This window comes from Nycticebus coucang, chromosome 20, assembly GCF_027406575.1.
Source record: "Nycticebus coucang isolate mNycCou1 chromosome 20, mNycCou1.pri, whole genome shotgun sequence".
NCBI classification, from domain to species: domain Eukaryota; kingdom Metazoa; phylum Chordata; class Mammalia; order Primates; family Lorisidae; genus Nycticebus; species Nycticebus coucang.
In genome coordinates, this window is record NC_069799.1 from 68,801,927 (window position 1) to 68,822,016 (window position 20,090).

At 45.0% G+C, this 20,090-nt stretch overlaps 1 protein-coding gene across 3 annotated transcripts in view; it reads left to right on the forward strand.

Moving 5' to 3' along the window:
- The window catches only part of LARP4B (La ribonucleoprotein 4B), a 91,949-nt gene that overhangs the window by 59,904 nt on the left and 11,955 nt on the right, over window positions 1–20,090 (forward strand). For all 3 annotated transcript variants that reach the window (XM_053573045.1, XM_053573046.1, XM_053573044.1), the window contains 7 exons: window positions 4,569–4,672; window positions 10,076–10,186; window positions 11,538–11,591; window positions 11,675–11,884; window positions 15,964–16,070; window positions 16,496–16,747; window positions 19,733–19,778. In XM_053573045.1, the coding sequence (XP_053429020.1) occupies window positions 4,569–4,672; window positions 10,076–10,186; window positions 11,538–11,591; window positions 11,675–11,884; window positions 15,964–16,070; window positions 16,496–16,747; window positions 19,733–19,778 (884 nt within the window). The remainder of the gene's footprint in view (window positions 1–4,568; window positions 4,673–10,075; window positions 10,187–11,537; window positions 11,592–11,674; window positions 11,885–15,963; window positions 16,071–16,495; window positions 16,748–19,732; window positions 19,779–20,090) is intronic.

Genomic DNA, 20,090 nt, shown 5'->3' on the forward strand with positions numbered 1-20,090 from the left:
GGGTAAGACCCCACCTGTTGGGTGGGTTGTGGGATGTGTGGCACCTCCTGGGACTTCCAGCTTCACCTTATGAATGCAAATAAAATAACCTAATCGTATGAACCCTAATACTAAATCCCAAAAGTCAGCGCCAAACCATGGTCATGTAGATGTCCCCTGTGTTCTAGGACTTTTATAGTTTTTTGTTCAACATGTAAGTCTGTGATACATTTTAAGTTAATTTTGGAAAGATGTGAAGTCTGTGTCTAGATTCCTTTGCTTGCATGCGGACATCCCGCTGTTGTAGCACTATTTCTCCAGAGACTGTCTCTGCTCCTTTGCCTCTTTGTCATAGGTGTTTGTGTATGTATTTAAATTTACCAAGGGTGCCAAAAAATGTACACACATTTTAAGAAAGGAAGAAACTGTATTAAAATTGCAATACTCAGTATATACTGATAGCAAAAGATGAACACAAGTCAGGTTGAATACCCCTTGTATTCATGGATGTCCATCATAACTTGAGTATTACACATTTAGTACAGTTGTTTTTGTTTTTATTTATTTATTTATTTATTTATTTTTTGCAGTTTCTGGCCAGGGCTGGGTCTGAACCTGCCACCTCCTGCATATGGGGTTGGCGTCCCACCCCTTTGAGCCACAGGCGCCGCTCATTTAGTACAGTTTTTCCTTTCTTAAAATGTGTGTACAGGCTCGATGCCTGTGGCTCAAGCTGCTAAGACACTAGCCACATAGACCTGAGCTGGCGGGTTCGAATCCAGCCCAGGCCTGCCTAACAACTATGACAGCTGCAACCCCAAAATAGCCAGGCGTTGTGGTAGGCACCTGTAGTCCCAGCTACTTGGGAGGCGGAGGCAGGAGAATCACTTGAGCCCAGGAGTTGGAGGTTGCTGTGAGCTGTGATGCCACGGCACTCTACCCAGGGTGACAGCTTGAGGCTCTGTCTCAATAAATAAATAAATAAATAAATATGTTTACATTTTTTTGGCACCCTCTGTATGTTGTATTTATTATGGATGACGTCTTTATCAGATACTATTTCACAATTATGCTGTCCTAGTCTACAGTTTCTTTTTTCTCTGAACAGCATCTTCGAAGAAGCAGAAATAAAATTTTTTATCCAGTCCAGTTTATTAATTTTTTCCTTTTAAATATCTTGTTTTTTATCTTAAATATGTTGCGTTGAATACATCATTGCTTAGCCCAAGGTTATAGAGGTTTTCTCTTAGGAGTGTGACAGTTGTGGGTTTTGCATCAGGTCTGTGGTGTGTTTCAAGCTGATTCAGCACAGGGTGTGTGGTGGTGCCCTGACCACAGCCGCCCCAGCACCGCTCCTTAACAGGACGCCTCTCCCTGCCGCCCTGCTCCAGGCTCTGGTTCTCTGACTTCCTTGACTGCTTTGATGCTAACTGTCATGTCTTGATACTGTAGCTGAATATACGTCTTAAAGTAGCTAGAAGATCTGTAATGAGGGTTTGGCTCTCCTAGATGCTTTGTATTCCTATATGAAATTTAGAATCAACATTATAGTTTTCCAAAAAGGTCTGTAGGATTTTTGTTGGATTGCATTGATTCTATAAATTCACTTGAGGAGAACTGATGTGCAATAGTGAGTTTTCCAGTCCACAGAATCTCTTTTTTTGTTTGTTTGTTTTTTGAGACAGGATCTTGCTGTGTTGCCCCAAAGTGCTGTGGCATCATTGTAGCTCACAGCAACCTTCAGCTTCTGGGCTCAACTGATCCTTCTGATACAGCCTCCTAGTAACTGGGACTACAAGTGTGTGCACCACCACACCCAGCTAGCTTTTTCTATTTTAAGTAGAGATGGAGGTCTACTCTATTTTAAGTAGAGATGGAGGTCTTGAACTCCTGGCCTCAAGCAATCCCCCTGCCTTGGCTCCTCAGAGTGCTAGGACACAGGTGTGGGCCACCATGCCTGGCCTGTCTCTTCATTTCTGTGGGTCTTAACATACTCCCTTAGTAGTGCTTTGCAGGCTTCAGTACAGTTCTTTTATCAGATTACTAACTGAGTAAAGTTGGGAGCCATGTGACTACACGTCAGCCAACAGCCACCTGCACGTGTGAAGGTAGTCTTGTAAGGTGGTGACACTTCTTCTCCTGTACCTGTCCTTTGTCCAGATATTTAGACACACAAATAGTTGCCATTATGTCACAGCTGCCTGCAGTGTTCAGCATCGTAACCTGCTATGAAGGTGTATGGCCTGGGAGTGACAGGCCACACTGTGCAGCCTTGGCGTGCTGCAGGCTGTGCCCCAGATATGGGCACTCTGTGTGTGTCCCAGGCATGGGCCACAGGCTGTGCCCCAGGTGTGTGCACCCCATATGTGCACCAGGCTGTGCCCAGGCGTGTGCACCCCATGTGTGCAGCAGGCTGTGCCCCAGGCGTGTGCACCCCATGTGTGCAGCAGGCTATGCCCCAGGCGTGTGCACCCCATGTGTGCAGTAGGCTGTGCCCAGGCGTGTGCACCCCATGTGTGCAGTAGGCTGTGCCCAGGCGTGTGCATCTCATGTGTGCAGCTGTGGGATCACATGGTGATGTTCTCTCAGAGCATGATATTGTTGCTCAGCATGCGACTGTACTTTATTTTGTTAATGCTGTTGTAAAATTTTTTTTTTTTTTTTTTGCAGTTTTTGGCTGGGGCTGGGTTTGAACCCACCACCTCCAGCATATGGGGCTGGCACCTTACTCCGCTGAGCCACAGGTGCCACCCGTAAAAATTTTTTTTTTTTTTTGAGACAGTCTCACTTTGTCACCCTGGTAGAGTGCTGTGGTGTCACAGCTCACAGCAATCTCAAACTCTTGGGCTCAAGCGATTCTCTTTGCCTCAGCCTCCCAAGTAGCTGGGACTACAGGTGCCTGCCACAAAGCCTGGCTATTTTTAGAGACAAGGTCTTGTTCTGGCTCCGGCTGGTCTCTAACCAGTGATCTCAGGCAATCCACTCACCTCACCCTCCCAGAGCACCCGGCTGCTATTGTAAATATTTTAATTTCCAATTGCTTGTTGCTAATAGCTAGAAATACAGTTAACTTTTGTATATTAATCTTATACTGTATACACACACTAAAACCTGGTTGAACTCAATCAGTTCTAGTTTTCTGTGGGAATTGTATCAGATTTTCTGCATAGTTCTGTTTGTTGTCTGTGATTAACAGTTTTCTCTCTGTGCACTCAGTCTGGGTGCCACTGGTCTGATCCCTGTCTCTGGCGCTGTGCACTGGCTGAACCACCGTGCCATGCTGAGCAGCAGACTAGTGAGTGGGTGAGCCCGCCTCGGCCTGGTCATGCTGTTCCCACCCTTAAGTGTGACGTAGCAGTAGAGTTTTCAGAGATGGCATTTATCTGGTTGAGGTGGTTCCCTTCTGTTCTTAGTTTGCTGAAGATTTTTATCAAAAACGAATGTTGGATTTTGTTGAATACTTTTTCTGCATCTATGACATGGTTGTTTGTGTTTTGTTTTATAATCCACTGATACATTAAATTAGATTACTTGGTTTGTAATAGGTAAACCAACCTTGCCTTACTGAGTCATGACTTATTCCCATTGTTGTATGTTGTTGGATTCAGTTTGGCAAAATTTAACACATTTTGCATCTGCGTTCATGAGGGATATTGTTCTGTAGTTTTCCTTTTTGTATCTTTGTTTACTTGAGTATCAGAGAGCTCCTGGCCTTTTTGACTGAATTGGAAAGTTTTCACTCTATAATTTTATGGATCAGGTGGCTCTATAGAATTGATGTTTTATTTGAATGTTTAATAGAATTCTGCTGTGAAACCATGTGAACTTGAGTTTTCTTTGTGGGAAGATTAACTACAAATTCTGTTTCTCTCACAGATGGAGGTCTATTCCATTACATCTCTCTAAGTGAGCTTTGGTAGTGTGTCTTTTAAGGACAGTTTGTAGTTCATGTAAGTTGTCAAACTATTAGTACACAGTTCTTCCTAATCTGATAATACCAGTAGCAGCTATGGAGATGTTACCACTTCCATCCCCGAAGCTGGTGATTTGTGTCTTTGAGGTGACGGATACCTCTGAGCTGTGATGATGGTTGTCATGTGCCGTGACTTGAGTCTGCATGTGACTGCATAGCAGGGACACCAAAACATAGGCTTATCAGAGAGTGCGTGTAGTGCTGGCTGGGTCTGCAGCAGCCTGTCCCCAGGTTGTTGGTGTCCTCTGGGGACAGGACCTTGTGAGTCTTAGAACTACTGAAAGTAGAAAATTATAACAAGACTTTTTTTTTTATTTTAGGAATTTTTTGAAAGTAAAATACTATTTATCATATATTTTTATTTGCTTTAATCTTTTAGTATTCAAGCTATTTAGAACCTTATATGTTATGCAGGGGGTGGTTAAATTTCTGTATTTCTTAACTTTCAAAATTTTAACAGAAAAGCTGATTTCAAACCCTCTGCCAGTGTGTGCTGGACTAACAAACCTGACAGTTTGCTCTTTGTTTGCAGATTCTTTCAGAACAGCTGTAACACATTCTGCCAGAATGTTGTGTTTTAATACATTTTTACCACTGATTTTTCTTCTCTTTATAGCTTTACCTTTAGTTCAAGTGGATGAGAAGGGAGAAAAAGTAAGGCCAAATCAGAACCGTTGCATCGTGATTCTGCGAGAAATCCCTGAGTCTACGCCCGTGGAAGTAAGTGTGCCCTAGAGGGTGCTTGGGTGCTTTCTGGGGGGTCTGGGTTCGTTTTTTTTTTTTGCAGTTTTTGGCCGGGGCTGGGTTTAAACCCACCACCTCCAGCCTATGGGGCCGGCGCCCTACTCCTTTGAGCCACAGGTGCCGCCCTGGGTTGGTTTTGATATTTTTTACTTCTGTGATTTTGGAGAATATATTTTTAAGAATAAATACTTAGAGCAGTGTAGTTTGTCTGGGGTTTCTAGTCACACTGTTGATAGTCACAGTGTGACTCACTGTGGGAGGGAGCAGCTTCCACACCTATTGGTCACGGAACCCCTTTACACACTTTACATTGAAAAGACAGGATATGTGTAGTTTGATATTTAGAAATTAGAAATAAGAGGCTGGGCACGGTGGCTCATGCCTCTAATCCCAGCACTCTGGGAGGCCAAAGTGGGTGGACTGCCTGAGCTCATGCATTCAACACCAGCCTGAGCTAGATCGAGAACTCATCTCTAAAAATAGCTGGGCATGGCTTGGCGCCTGTAGCTCTGTGGTTAGGGCACCAGCCACACACACCAAGGCTGGTTGTTGGGTTTGAACCCGGCCCAGGCCTGATAAACAACAATGGCAACTGCAACAACAACAAAAAATAGCCAAGCAATGTGGCGGGCACCTATGGTCTTAGCTACTTGGGAGGGTGAGGCATGAGAATTGCTTAGGCCTGAGAGTTTGAGGTTGCTGTGAGCTATGAAGCCACAGCACTGTACCCCAGGGCAACTGAGTGAGACTCTGTCTCCAGAAAAAAATTAAAAATAAGAAAAAGCTTAAATATTTATTTGAAAGTAACAGTAAACCCACAAATCAAGATAAAGAGCACTTTTGTGATAAATTGGTTTTCAAGACAAATACTTCTCTGAGAAGGGGGCACCATGAAGGGTCCCTGAGTGCTGCTGACCTTTCCCCTGGGCCCCACTGCCTCGCCCACTCCTCACTCACCATCAACACACACACCTGCAGGGTCCAAAAGGCTGGAGATCATCCCTAGAGAACCAGTAACTTGAGCAATAATTCAGGGAATGATGGTATTTGATAGTTTAAGAATAATGAAAAGCTTGTGGTCTTAAAGCCTTAAAGAAAGATGGAGACTTTACCTCTTCCATGTTTACATGGATGGAGCTGGAACATATTCTTCTCAGCAAAGTATCTCAAGAATGGAAGAAAAAATATCCAGTGTACTCAATCGTACTATGAAACCAATTTATAGCTTTCTTATGAAAGCTATAACCCAACTATAGCCAAAGAAGAAGGGAAAGGGGAGAGGGAGGGGAGGGGAGAGGGGAGGATGGGTGAAGGGACAGTAATTGGTGGGACCACACCTATGGTGCATCTTTCAAGGGTATGTGTGAAATTTTCTAGGTGCAGAATATAAATGTCTTCACATGATAACTAAGAAAATGCTGTGAAGGCTATGTTAAGCAGTTTGATAAAAACAGTTCAAATTGTATATTAAACCAGCACATTGTACCCCATGATTGCATTAATGTACACAGCTATGATTTAATTAAAAAAAAAAAAAAAAAGAATAATGAAAAGCATGCAAATAGTGTAACCTAGTTCTTTGTACCCTCAATGAATCCCCAACAATTAAAAAAAAAAAAAAAGAAGAATGAAAAGCAACCTGCTCTTAGCACTACTTACTATAAAGTCTGCTCCTGTCTAAATGCTAAGTAATCTGCTTCATGTTGTGTGTCCTGAGCACAGTGATGGTTCTGGGGATACCAGCAGGACGCGGGAAGCCTGTCATGTCTACTGTCAAACTGGAACCATGAAAGTCTAGGAGAGGTCTGGAGGAAGCCCTGTGATAATCGGAGTTGAAAAGGAAAGGAAGGAAAATAAGCAGTCAGGTAGTCTAGAATGACTCAAACCATAAAACAAGGAGAGTTAAGTGACCACGGATTTTGATCTAAAACTCTTCTGCTGGGGCTTAGAAGCACAGGATGCAAGTGTGCAGGCAACTCCTTCTTTACAGGGAACGTGTTGTGTGCTTTTCAGTGAGTAGGAAATTGTAAATACTGATTCTGATTTTCCTAATAATAATTTAGCTAGAGTTTTTCCAGAGACAGAGAAATAAGACATTCTTTCTACGACTGAATTGGTAGTCTAGGGGCCTTAAAATATTACTGTTTGAGTGTAAAAGTTGTAATAATAGCTTATTACCATTGAGACTTGGCATTGATGTGTTTGTTTTCTCTGTTAACCAGTAAGCATTTTCCAGCGGTAGACAGCAAAATAGGCTGATAGAATCTCTGGGAATAATTGTCTTTTCATTTGGTTGATTATCAATTAGTATTTTAAATTATCACTTAGTACTTTCTGAAGTATAACTGGCTAAGAATTTTTTAAGAGATGTCCCTGTTTTTCGCTAGTACTGTTTTTGATGTAGAATCTGATATGAATATAGCCAGTCTAGTTTTCTTTTCTTTTTTTTTCGTTTTTTAGTTTTCTTTTATTAACATTAACACGATATGTATTTTCCATCCTTTTACTCTTTTTTTTTTTTTTTTTTTGGAGACAAAGTCTCAAGCTGGGTAGAGTGCTGTGTCGTCACAGCTCACAGCAACCTCAAACTCTTGGGCTTAAGCGATTCTCTTGCCTCAGCCTCCCAAGTAGCTGTGACTACAGGTGCCCACTGCAACAGCTGGCTATTTTTTGGTTGTAGTTGTCGTCGTTTGGCAGGCCTGGGCTAGGTTCTAACCCACCAGCTCCGCTTATGTGGCTGGTACCCTAGTCGCTGAGCTATAGGCACTGAGCCATCCACCCTTTTACTCTTCACCAGCCGGTTGTGTCTTTATATTTAAATGAGTTACTGTAAGAGCATTAAGTTGGGTCTTTTCTCATCTAATCTGAAAGCTCTGACTTCATTGGGGTGTGGCCTATTCTCCCTGAGAGACTGTCCTGCTTTTTATTTTTTGTCTCTTCTCTTCTTTTTTTTCTTTCCCTCTTCTGCATTTTGAAAAGTTAAATGTTCGTTCTTATCTCCTCTTGGCTTATAGGTGTGACTGTCTTGTTCTTAGTGGTTGCTTTAGGGTTTTTAGTTGACACCTTTAACTTTGTCAGAGTCTGCCCATAACTGATAGGCACCATTTCTGTTCACTATACAACAATATTCTTTTATTTTTCCACCCTGGTCTTGTGCTGTTGTCATATGTTCTAATTCTTTGCAATCATAAATGCCACAATATATTGATGTATTGGCTTTAAACAAGTCAGGTTTTTTTCTTTTTTTTTGAGACAGAGCCTGAAGCTGTCGCCCTGGGTAGAGTGCCTTGGCATCACAGCTCACAGCAACCTCCAACTCCTGAGCTTAAGTGATTCTCTTGCCTCAGCCTTGTTAAGTAGCTAGGTTAGGGTAGCTGGGACTACAGGCGCCCACCATAACGCCCAGCTATTTTTTGGTTGTAGTTGTCATTGTTTGGCAGGCCTGGGCTGGATTCGAACCCTCTAGCTCAGGTGTATGTGGCTGGCGCCTTAGCTTGGCGCGACAGGTACTGAGCCAAGAAGTCAGTTTTTAAAGGAGATTAAAAATAACACATCTGTCAGCCCAGCACTGTTTGCAGGTTTCTCCTTCATTAGTCTGGATCTGGAAGCCTCTTTTGTCTGAATATTCCTGTAACTTGTCTTGTGGTGCACGTCTACGGACGATGAATGTTTTTCAGCTTTAGCATGTTTGAGAAAATCTGTTTCACCTTCATTTATGAACAGTACTTTTGCTGGGGAACGACATCTGGACTGATGGGTTTCCTCTCCCTCCTATATTGGAAAGACGTCCTCCTCGCCTCTGGCCAGCACAGCATCTGACAAGTCTGTCATTTTATCCTTGTCCCTCCGTGTGTAACAAGCCTTGTCTTTCTCTGGCTGCTGTGAAGATCTTAGTGCTGCAGGTTTAAAGCAACTTGATTGCAGCACACCATAGGGTGGCTTCAGCTTCCTTGCACTTAAAGTTCCCCGAGCCATTATTTTGCAGATACTTTCTCTCTCCCTTTTGTCCTTTTTCTCAGAAAGTGTCTAGTTGGCTGTGAAGCCCATTCTGTGTAGTTCTCATTTCATACATTGTGTTTTTCATCTTTAGAAGTTTAAGTTGGATCTTTCTAAAAAATATTTCTTTCCATATTTCTGTTTAGTATGTTCAGTTTTTTTTATCTTTTATAGCACATAAAATATTTATATATTGACTAGTTGATGTCTTTCAGAATGCTGTCTTTTATGTTATCTTGAGGTCTAATCTTTCTCATCATAAGTTGTATTTCTCTATTTCTTTGCGTACATGGTAATGTTTGAGTGGATGCCAGGCAATTTGGATTTTACTTTTCCTGATAAACATCTTGAGCTTCCTTTTAGATACAGTTAGGTTACTTGGAGCCACTTGACACTTAAGGAGTGTTCGTTGGGGGAGTCAGAGCAGCCTTGTCTGTGGGACTCTTCATCCCCTGTCCTTCTGAATCTTGCGCCTCTCGTCCTATAAAATGGGCTGCTCTGGGCTTGTTCTCTCAGTCCTGGGGAGGGCCCTGTGCAGGCTCACTCTGCTGGCTTTGGGGGCAGACTCCAGACATGAACCATGCACCTGCAGACTCCCCTCATTCCTGCCCCACTGAGAGGTCACTTTCTGTACTGCCCAATGCTTGGTGTCTGAGAACTGACCTGTCACATACTTTGTCTCTTATTTTTAATTGGTCACATGGGAGGGTAAATCTAGTCCTTCTTGGCTAGAAGCAAAAATCCAGATAATATTTTTTATTTCTTCAAGTACTTTTATAAAAGTTGCATAGTAATCAGCTTAGTGATAAAATGATGCGATGTTTTTCACATTAATTTAGCTGGATGATATGTTGGGAATCGAAAAGGCTGGCAATAAATTGTATATTTCCCATAGCATCGTGAGTCTAACTTTGGACACACTGCACCCTTCAGCCTCTTTTGAGAAAGGTTTACTAGGGAGTGTGGTATGTTGGATTTTGTTCAAGGATATATCCTTAAGGCTGAGCGAGGTGGCTCACTCCGGTGATCCCAGCCCTCCAGGCGGCTGTGGTTGGTGGCTTGCTTGAGCTCAGGAGTTTGAGACCAGCCTAAGTAAGAGCAAGACCCTGTCTCTACTAAAAATCGAAAAACTAGTCAGGAGTTGTGGCGGATGCCTGTAGTCCCAGCTACTTGAGAGGCTGCAGCAGGAGGATCAACTGGGCCCACAAGTTTGATGTTGCTGTGAGCTATGACACCACGGCTCTAGCTTCAGTGACAGACTGAGACTCTGTCTCCAACAACAACAAAGGATATATTCTGAAGAGATGCTTTTTAAAAATTTTCTGGTGAGAATAAAAAGTGGCGTAGTTGGAAATTAATTTTTAGCATCTCTGTTTGCTATAGGAAGTGGAAGCTCTATTTAAAGGAGATAATTTGCCAAAATTTATCAACTGTGAATTTGCCTACAATGACAACTGGTTCATCACATTTGAGACAGAAGCCGATGCCCAGCAGGTATGTGCCTTCACCACCCACATGCTGGCACCAGTGTTGAGTGCCATTTCACGTGGGGCTTGCTGTGGGTGCTGAGGTCCCCATGGTGCATGATGTCAAGTGTGAGTGCAATGTGTGGAGGGTGTCAGGGTGAGGGACTGCAGTGGGTGTGTTTGTGTACATAGTTCTATAACAGTAGAAATTGCTGTGGCCTCACTGCCTGTGGGTCTGGTAAGACGAGCAGCCTGGGAAAACCAGGTCTGCTTTTATGTCTGGGCGGAGAAAAGGTTTGCTATCTGCAAATGTTTCAGGGAGATTGGAACCTGACTGTAGTCTTTCACAGGGCATTTTCTTGTGTTGTAAGATGCTCGTAAAGGGACAGAGAAGTTAGCTCTGTGATGAGATGTAGGAGTTAAGATCTTTTTCTTGCCTTTAAGGGAAGTCTCTTATGTGGGGACACAAATTAACATGTATGAAGTGATCCCCTGTGTTGAATGGCAGAGATGCCGCCAAGGTTCAGAGGAGACAACATGAAGCTTGAAGATAGGCCGAATCAGATGGAAGGGAGGCACGCAGGGGAGCATGTGCACTCTGCCCACCTGGCCCACTGGAGGCTTCTGGGTGTGCAGTACCTTCAGAGGAGGTGGGGTTAATGGGGATTTATTCTGGAGAACAAGAAGGAGACATACAAATACTAACTTTTGAGTACTGTGATGAGCCAATCTTCTCCCTTCCTGCCTAGCATTTCCTTTCCCGTACTGCTCAATTTCAAAGTGGGGTTAATACTAGGAACTGAGGCTCGGTGCCTATGGCTCAAGCAGCTAAGGCGCCAGCCACATCCACCTGAGCTGGCCGGTTCGAATCCAGCTCCGGCCCACAAAACAATAATGACGGCTGCAACCAAAAAATAGCTGGGCGTTGTGGCGGGCACCTGTAGTCCCAGCTACTCGGGAGGCTGAGGCAAGAGAATCGCTTGAGCCCAGGAGTTGGAGGTTGCTATGAGCTGTAATGCCACGGCACTCTACCCAGGGAAACAGCTTAAGACTCTGTCTCAAAAAAAAAAAAAAAAAAATACTAGGAACTGAGTATCCATTGTTTTCCCCTTGGTTAGGGCTCTTAGCCTATGGTTTTGGGGAGACTTTTATGTTTATACTTATAAAGTTGTATGCAAATCTCATGAGAATTTTAGATAGAGGTTCCGTAGCTCTTCTGATGTTATTTTAGGGGATGTGTGACCCAGAGGGCCAGGAATCACAGGTCCCATTTACCAGACTTTAATTACATGGTCTGTATGCGAGCTATTGAGTTACTTGTCCGTTCATCTGATTCATGAGGTTAACAGAGTGGACTCTCTACTTGATTTTGCCCTTAGGCTTACAAATACCTTCGAGAAGAAGTCAAAACTTTTCAAGGAAAGCCAATTAAGGTAAGGAAGACCATTGGTCATACTTTATTTGAAAATTGATGTTTACAAAGTACTCTAATAGAAATTTAAATGTTTTCCAATAGGCACGCATAAAAGCAAAGGCAATAGCTATAAACACATTTTTGCCAAAGAATGGATTCCGACCTCTGGACGCGAATCTGTACACACAGCAGCGCTATGCAGCGTCCTTCTACTTACCACCAGTCTACAGTCCCCAGCAGCAGTTTCCCCTGTATGGGCTGATCGCACCCCACACGTGGTCCGCCGCGCACAGCTATCTTGACCCACCGTTGGTGAGCCTCGTCTTTGCCCATATTGCAGACACTGCCCTCAGTGCTTGGAGGACTGAGTTCTAGTCCTGGGAAATGACCTTGACAGCACGCAGTGAGTGTTAAGCCGAGGGGGCACTCAGCACAGGGCTGCTCCATGAACTCTGGAGAGCTGCAATGGGAGCTTTTGTCCAAGCGCTGACCCTCCTGTCTGGTGGCCCCTCCAAGCAGTGCCGTCTGCAGGAAGACCCAGAGTACAGGGGGCTCCAGTGCCCCTGAGCACAGAGGGAGATGCAGGAGATGTGCTGAGGGGAGAGGGGGGGTTTGAGGGCTTCTCACAGTCAAGGGTGAGTGAAGAGTCACTGACTCACAGCGTTGCTTTACATCTTAATCTGCTTTAAAGTTGGTTGGCAAAAAAAATAAAATAAAGTTGGTTGGCAAGATTTTTTTTTTTTTTTTTTTCTGAGACAGTCTTATTCAGTTGCCCTGAGGTAGAGTGCTATTGTGTCGTAGCTCACGGCAACCTCAAACTCTTGGGCTCAAGCAGTTCTCTTGCCTCAGTCTCCCAAGTAGCTGGGACTACAGGCAGCCACCACAACTGGCTTTTTTTTTTTTTTTTTTTTTTTTTTTTTTAGAGACGTGGTCTCACTCATTCTCAGGCAGTCTCAAACCTGTGAGCTCAGGGGATCTACCCACCTCAGCCTTCCAGAGTGCTGGAATTACAAGTGTGAGCCGCTGTGCCCAGCCTAGTTGGCAAGATTAATGTTCTCAGATCCTAGTATTTGTTGGGGCTGGAATTCATGAATTTGTAGTGGATAAGTTTTCTCCCTTGGCCCTGCTGTTTGTGCTAGGGAGGGTAGCCTTGATGGGGAATTAGCAGGAGGGGTGGAGACTGGTGGTCCTGGTGGGGAATTAGTATGAGGGGTGGTGCCTCCTTATAGCACACCACTGGGCTCACGGGTGGAGATGTGCGTGAGGTGGCCACACAGGACAAGTCACAGCAAGAGCAGTGGGGGCGGGACACATTTGGGGATAGTCAGGGCACAGACATTGAGTTAGTGTCTTTGGGAAGAGTGTGCATTCAGTATATGGTGTAAACCTGATCAGGGAAGGACGGGTGGTACTCTGGGTCTGATAGCTGGGAGCCAGAAGTCTTGTTGCACAGGTGTCACCACCATTAGGCGGAAAAAGAGGGTAGGACAGAAGAGGGAGAACGTGGGGGAATTCTGGATGCAGTGTGGGTTGCTGCTGCCTGCTGCACACTGGGCAGCGAAGATAACTGTCCCTGAAGAAACTCAGGCTAGAAAAGACAAGTATGTGAAGCGGTTGATGATTGTGAAAACAGGCGTGTATTAAACTTATAATTAGAGAGTCGGTATCATCCTCTGAGTTTATCAGAAGGGGTCAGAGAGAAGGTTTTTTTTTTGTTTGTTTGTTTTGTTTTGTTTTATGAGACAGTCTGACTTTATCGTTCTTGGTAGAGTACCGTGGTGTCATAGCTCACAGCAACCTCCTGGGCTTAGGTGATTATCTTGCCTCAGTCTCCCAAGTAGCTGGGACTATAGGTGCCTGCCACAACGCCCAGCTATTTTTGTTGTTGTTGTTGTTGCAATTTGGCCAGGGCCGGGTTCGAACCCACCACCGTTGGTATATGGGGCCGGCACCCTACCCATTAAGCCACAGGCACCGCCCCCCAGACAGATGTTTTCTAAGAACTAACAGCAGGAGCAATCCCAGCCAGATGGGACCCTAACCTCTGCGCCCAGGCCTGGCCTGACCATGGGGAGCAGGTGCCAGGCTGGAGAGACCAGGCCCTGCCTGCAGGCTCTGGACTTTTCCTGAGCATGTGGGTTTTTACCTTGTGGCATGTGAGAAATCGTCCCAAGTTTCTTAGCAGGGAAGTGAAGTCAGACTCCCCTTAGAAAAGAGCTCATAGCCCCTGTGAGGGACAGGCAGGAACAGAGATTCTCAGAGGGGTCCATGATGCCCCCACAAAGCGGGGCCATTGCAGTGAAAGAACTTTTGGCATGCCAGGGGTTAAAATCAAACTGAACTTCTGCTTCTGTCTAGTGAATCCTAATGGTAAAAAAGCTTCTTTTGAGTGTTGCTCCATTCTGTAAGAGAGCGTCCATCACTGTGTGGTTCCTTTTCCCAGACATGTGTCACAGGCACCTGCAGGAACTTAAGAGGTGCACCTGCTGCCCACTGGCCCCCAGACTGCTGACTACCTGCCTGTCATGGCCCTTTCTTCTGCAGGCAGCTGCAGAGTAGTCAGGGATCTCTTCGGATCCTGGTCAGCTCTGGCCTTGACATGGTTGCTCAGTCAGGTCACCATTTATGATGCTGCTGGGCCTGCCACCCACCCGGGATCATGTGGGAACAAAAGCAAGCTGCTGCCTTCTGGTCCCAGCAGTCAGGGTGTTAAGTGATTGGGCTACTAATCAGTTTTATTTTTTGTATAACCTATTGTGTTGTATTTTATTTTTAATTATTTATTTTTCAGACAGAGTCTCACTCTGTCACCTTGGGTAGAGTGCAATGGCATCATAGCTCACAGCAACCTCAAACTCCTGGGCTCAAGCAGTCCTCCTGCCTCAGCCTCCTGAGTAGCTGGGACTACAGGTGCCACCACAATACCCGGCTAGTTTTTCTATTTTTAGTAGAGATGGGGGTCTCACTCTTGCTCAGGCTGGTCTCAAATTCCTAAACTCAGGCAGTCCACACTCTCAGCCTCCCAGAGTGCTGGGATTATAGGTGTGAGCCACTGTGCCGGACCCCAGTTTTATTTTGTTTACCAAATACCAGAGTTCTGTGTGTAAAATTACATGTGAAATAGTCTTTGTTATTATAGTCTTAAATATGGTTTATAAACTATAAAATCTAAATCTGAATTCATGGCTTTTCTGGTGTGATATAGTTTTGAACAGTCTGATTCTTACAGTCTATAGTGTTTCTTGAATTGTAAATTAGAGATTTTAACAAAGTTTTAAGCGTTTTCCTTTCCTTGGTCTAATTTTTGTTGAAGTCAGGGAGTGATTTTTTTTTGGTCGTAAGCTATCTCTAATACCCTTTTTCAGTTATATCTTCCAGTGAGCTCTAGTTAAGGAGAATTACTTTCCCCTTTTTTTCAGACAAGGAGGGGCCTGTGCGTATCTCTGCCAATTCAGGTAAAATATTGGGTGGGGAGTAGGGGTCCCAAGGAGCCCCACACTGCTGAAGGGACATCAGGCTTGTGGGTGTGGAGCCTCAGCTCAGAAGGCAGAAAATGTGATCTCTTTCTTCATATTTTTTAAAAAAACTATTCAACACTAAGTTTTATCTTATTTCTGTATGTGTCTAGGTTTTAAAAATACTTTGCTGGTATTTAAAATTTCATGCTTTGTAAGTATTCTTAAGTTTTAAGGTTGCATTTAGGGTTATATACTCTGTATAGCCCTTTCTAATTTCCTTCGGAATCTTATGTCAGTTTATTTGTGTGCCATGTGCCACCTTAAACTGTGACTTGGGGAATAATAACTTATGATCTGAAATACCTGGTCTGCATAGCAACACTTGTGTGGAGGCAAAGGTTAAAAGCAGCCCTCAAAGGCAGTGGTTGTGAAGGGAGCCATGTTAGTGGGGCAGGTCTGTACGTGGTCCTGAGGGTGAATGTCAGTGGACTTGATTGAAATCACCAGGAGCTGTGAGGAACTGTGCACTCTCTGCCAGTAGTGGAGGTGGTGCTGTGAGTAGCTGTCAGGTTACAGGTGTGGGCCTTTTTAGACGAATGTGTTAAAGTTCAGGAGCCTGTGATGCTGAGCGAGTCTCTGCACTCTTCCTGTCAGGGTTTGTGTGTGTTAGTCGTGACCTCCATGAGTCACCGTCAGGGCTCACTGACGAGTGCAAAGAATGTGCTGACCACCAGCCAAGCAAATGCTACTCGCTTCTGATAATCTCACAAAGCGCTTTTCTCAACCTGTCAACCTGTTATAAGTGTCACCTAGGCATACCATCACTTGAAGACCAAGAAATGACCTTGGTTAGCACAGATACAACAGTAGTAACCAGATCAAAGTCTGTTTTGTGGTTCGTTTACATTTTTTTTTTTTTTTCAATTAATCTAGGTAACTCCATTTCCAAATACTGGATTCATAAACGGGTTTACGTCTCCAACGTTCAAGCCTGCAGCCTCTCCTCTGACTGCACTGAGACAGTACCCTCCCAGGAGCAGGCAAGTCCCCAGGAGGGCCCAGTCTTCTTGTAAGCCACATGGCATGGGTACCAGGACCTATAACGAGCCACTCAACTCAGCCACTGGGCATGCGCAGAGTGACTGTCAGATTAAATGCTAACGTCTGCAGGAGTAGCCCACATAAAGGACAGGTGTTTCTTTAGAGAAGGCTTTTGGAGCAGTTTGCATGTGCCCTTTGTTCCTGCTTTTTAATTTGAATGTGGACCTTAATTGAAACAGGGCCTCAACACACTATTGAGAGATTTGCACCATCCTGTATGTTCTGTGTTAACCTTGCCAAGTTAACATTTTATATCTTATTAAGTAGAAAACAGCTTTTAGCTTAGACATTCCTTGTTAGCATGCTCATTTTGTAATTCCTGGACTATCTTATAACTGACTTTATACACACATTTTATTTACAGGAATCCTAGTAAATCTCATCTGCGCCATGTGATTCCTAGTGCAGAGAGAGGACCTGGATTATTAGAAAGCCCTTCCATATTTAACTTCACTGCAGATCGATTAATTAATGGTGTGCGGAGCCCACAGACAAGGCAAGCAGGTCAAGCCAGAGCACGGGTACAGAACCCTTCAGCATACACCAAGAGAGAGGCTGGCACTGGGCGCGTGGAGCCCAGCAGCCTCGAGTCCTCCCCCGGGCTAGGGAGGGGCAGGTGAGTTGGTGGGCAGCTTACTGTGTGCCTATCAGTAAGCTATTGATATTTTTAAAATCCTTTAATTTATGTATGTTTTACAGCTATTTTGAAATGATCATAGAAAATCAAATCAAAGACTGTAAACGTCAAAGGTTTTATGTAATTGCTGTGAGTGGCATTTTTATAGCAGAAACTTAAAAGGCTTCATGTTTTTGTAGTAACTTATTCAGCCAGAGCTGCAGGTGGACTTGGGCTATGTTAGGTCACAGTCACTGTTTGTAGCAGGTTTGGAGCTTGGCCGTCAGGATTCTGGGCACCGGCAGTTTCTCTTCACCGTGTCACAGGCCCCCAGCTCTCCTATGCACCTGCCCCAGCTCCTAGCCTTGGTTTTCCAGCTGGGTTGCAGTGAAGTGCAGCAGACAGCCAAAAGCCTATAGCCAGGGAGAACAGCATTTAAATCCATTCCTTCTAAATGTACAGGGAGTCCCACAGGTCACCCCTAAAATCTCCATAGGTAGGGAAATAAGAAATTGTAGCAAAATGTTCCTTTATTTACAAAGTAGTCATTACAACATTTTACAAAATGTTCTATACATGTTAGCCACTTTTTGGTAAAATGCTGTGATGACTATTTTGTAAGTACATTTAGCTACAATTTCCCATTTTGCCTATGTGTGGAGACTTTAGGAATGACTTTTAGGACACCCTGCATTTAAAACAAGTTGCTATTGTGAGGTGCTGTTGCCACATATGCCGTCCCTGGGTGAATGTCCTAAGACCCTCAGCACCTGTTGCATCGGCCCGGGTCCCTTCTGGAAATTCGTGGTAGCAGCCCAGATCCATGTCCTCCCCTGCGTCCTCAGACATGGCTGGTTCTCGCTGCCTTGGCCTTGCCTTCTTCCAGAGACGGCTGGGTGGAGCAAGCTTGTCTGTGTGCCCAGTGTCGGGAGTGCCACTCGCCTTTTCTGCGGCTGACTTGGTGAGCACCTTCAGGGCCTCCCTCTGTGGAGTGATGAGTATCAGTTTTACCTTCCTGAGCTTTTTCTTTACCTTAACCTAACTTAAAAAACTTAAATGACATTTTTCCTAAGTTTTCCATATAGAAAGTATGTGGCTCAGTGTCACACTTGAAGGAGCATTAGTTCTTCCTCCCTTTACTCGGTATGAGCTTTCAGTGCAGTGTGAGGCTCATCTGCCTGTAGCAGCCAAACCCCTCTGTGAAGCCCTGGTCAGAGGGAGAAGTGGTGTGGCTGGCTTCAGGCAGTGGGCTCCGTCAGGAAGCTGCCGAGCTCACTGTCTGACAGATGACGTGGCCTTGGAGCTGGGTCTGCAGGTACTGGAGGATGAGGAGGCAAGCAGACGTGGGCACAGGCAAGTCAGCGGCTACAGGAGCAGGCCAGGCCTGCAGTGCTGGGACTCAGACTTCCAGGGACAGGGCAAGTGCCTGAGGGTGCAGACGGTGGGTGGGCAGGGCCCCTGTGTGTGTCCTCCAGCAGCATTTCAACTTCTCAGTTCATGGCTTTTGCCTAACTGATAAAGATTTTATACAAACAGGAGCCCTTCCCTGTCTCCTCAACAAGTACTGTCCTCTCCTTGAATGATCCAAAACCTAAGGGCTGCAGCCACAGCCAAGACAGCAGGAGAGAACAGTTTGGTTAACGTGCACCCATGTGTATATGGCACCCTGTCTCTAACACGAACAAGGCCTGAGCCGGAGTTCAGCCTGAGCTGTGCAGCAGGAAGGTGCCCAGACCCTCCTCAAAAGGGACCTGTAGTAGATGTGCCCCTCACCACCCCCACCACTCCCCAGGGTTTGTTTTGTTTCCCATTAATTTCTCTGTTGGACCGAGGCACATAGAGGCCCCGAGCACCTCCATGCCCCTCTGCTTCTCTGCCCTGTGCACGGTGGCCACAGCAGGTACATTGCCCTAGCCAGTGTCAGTGGAGTGAGGGCCCTGGTGCCAAGTGGCATGTCTGCCTCAGGGGATCCACTACTGTCACCTGAAGAAGGCTTTCCTCCTTGGGTCTGAGGCATCAGAATGCCACATTCAGAGTTGGGGGCTGCCACAGAGACTTACCCTCCAGCTATGGGCCATGCTGCCCCAGACCATCCCTTGTGAGGAGACACACCCCGGTGCTGCCAGCCTGTGCTCTTGTGTGGTGGGTTTCCAGGGCTCATGTGGTTTTCTGTAAGTAAAGAAATGCATAAAGTTATTTTTAAGCTCCTTTCTACCTTATGTAAATAAGAGCCTTGGATTTAGTTGAAATGATAACGGAATTAATAAACAAAAATAAAATTGGGCATTGAAATTAATGTGTGATTTGCTGGACCACATGAGCCCTCCAGGGCCACAGAAGTGTCATGGCCATCTTATGTCCTCAGCGTACTGGGAACTGCCTCTTTGTAAATGTACTATGCAGCCCTGAACCACAGCATGTGCCACGCCGTGCTGCCTCTTGGGCTCTAATGATGACAGCAGGGGTGCAGCGCATAGCTCTGAAGCCTGGCACGGGCAGAGACAGCACGTGAGCCCCGAGGCCCCGTGTGGCTCTCGCCGGGAAGGGAGATCTCTGAGCAGTGAAGGTTGAGCCTAGGGAGGGAAGCAGGTCACTTGGGGTCTTTGAAATTTTGCTTATAAGCAAACATACACTCAGTAAATTCACACTACCGTTTTAACTCACCTGTATATCAGCTTATGTATATCTGTCATTCCAACTGAATAGGTTGTCAGACGTTCATATGTTAGCAAGAATTTTAAGTAGCCACTAGGTTAAGTTCTACTAATAAATGTTTTTCTTCTTTTATTTCCCTGTCTAGACATCAGTGTTCGTTCTTTATTCTAAACTTTTTGTTGTTTTCACTGGTACTTCTTAAGGTTGGGATTTTAGAATCCTTTGAAGGATCACAGAGGGAAAAAGACGGAGTTGGTGCATGCTCTGAGTATGTGTAGGGAAAGTTTCCAGCTAGGAAAGATTAAAAGTCTTTTATTTTCATTCCCGTAGGAAAAATTCCTTTGGCTATCGGAAGAAAAGAGAGGAGAAGTTTACAGTGAGTACATGGAGCTTGTGTCGTTGCTGTAAGATGTTTAGATCTCGTTTGTATCAAACAAAGATGAGGGTTAATTAGATGGATTAAGGGTAAGACCTGAGAAGGAGCCTTTCAATAGACTTTTTAACATGACATCCATCAAGTAATAAGTGACATTGTCAGCATAGCCTGATGGATGAAGTGGTGGAGGTTTTAGAAGTGCCAGTGGCCAACCTGTCACTTAGTATGACTCATGCCCAGGCTGTGCCTTAGACCTTGCAGCCAGAGCTTCCACTTACATACGGTACAGCGGGCACTCGGGTGTCTGGATGG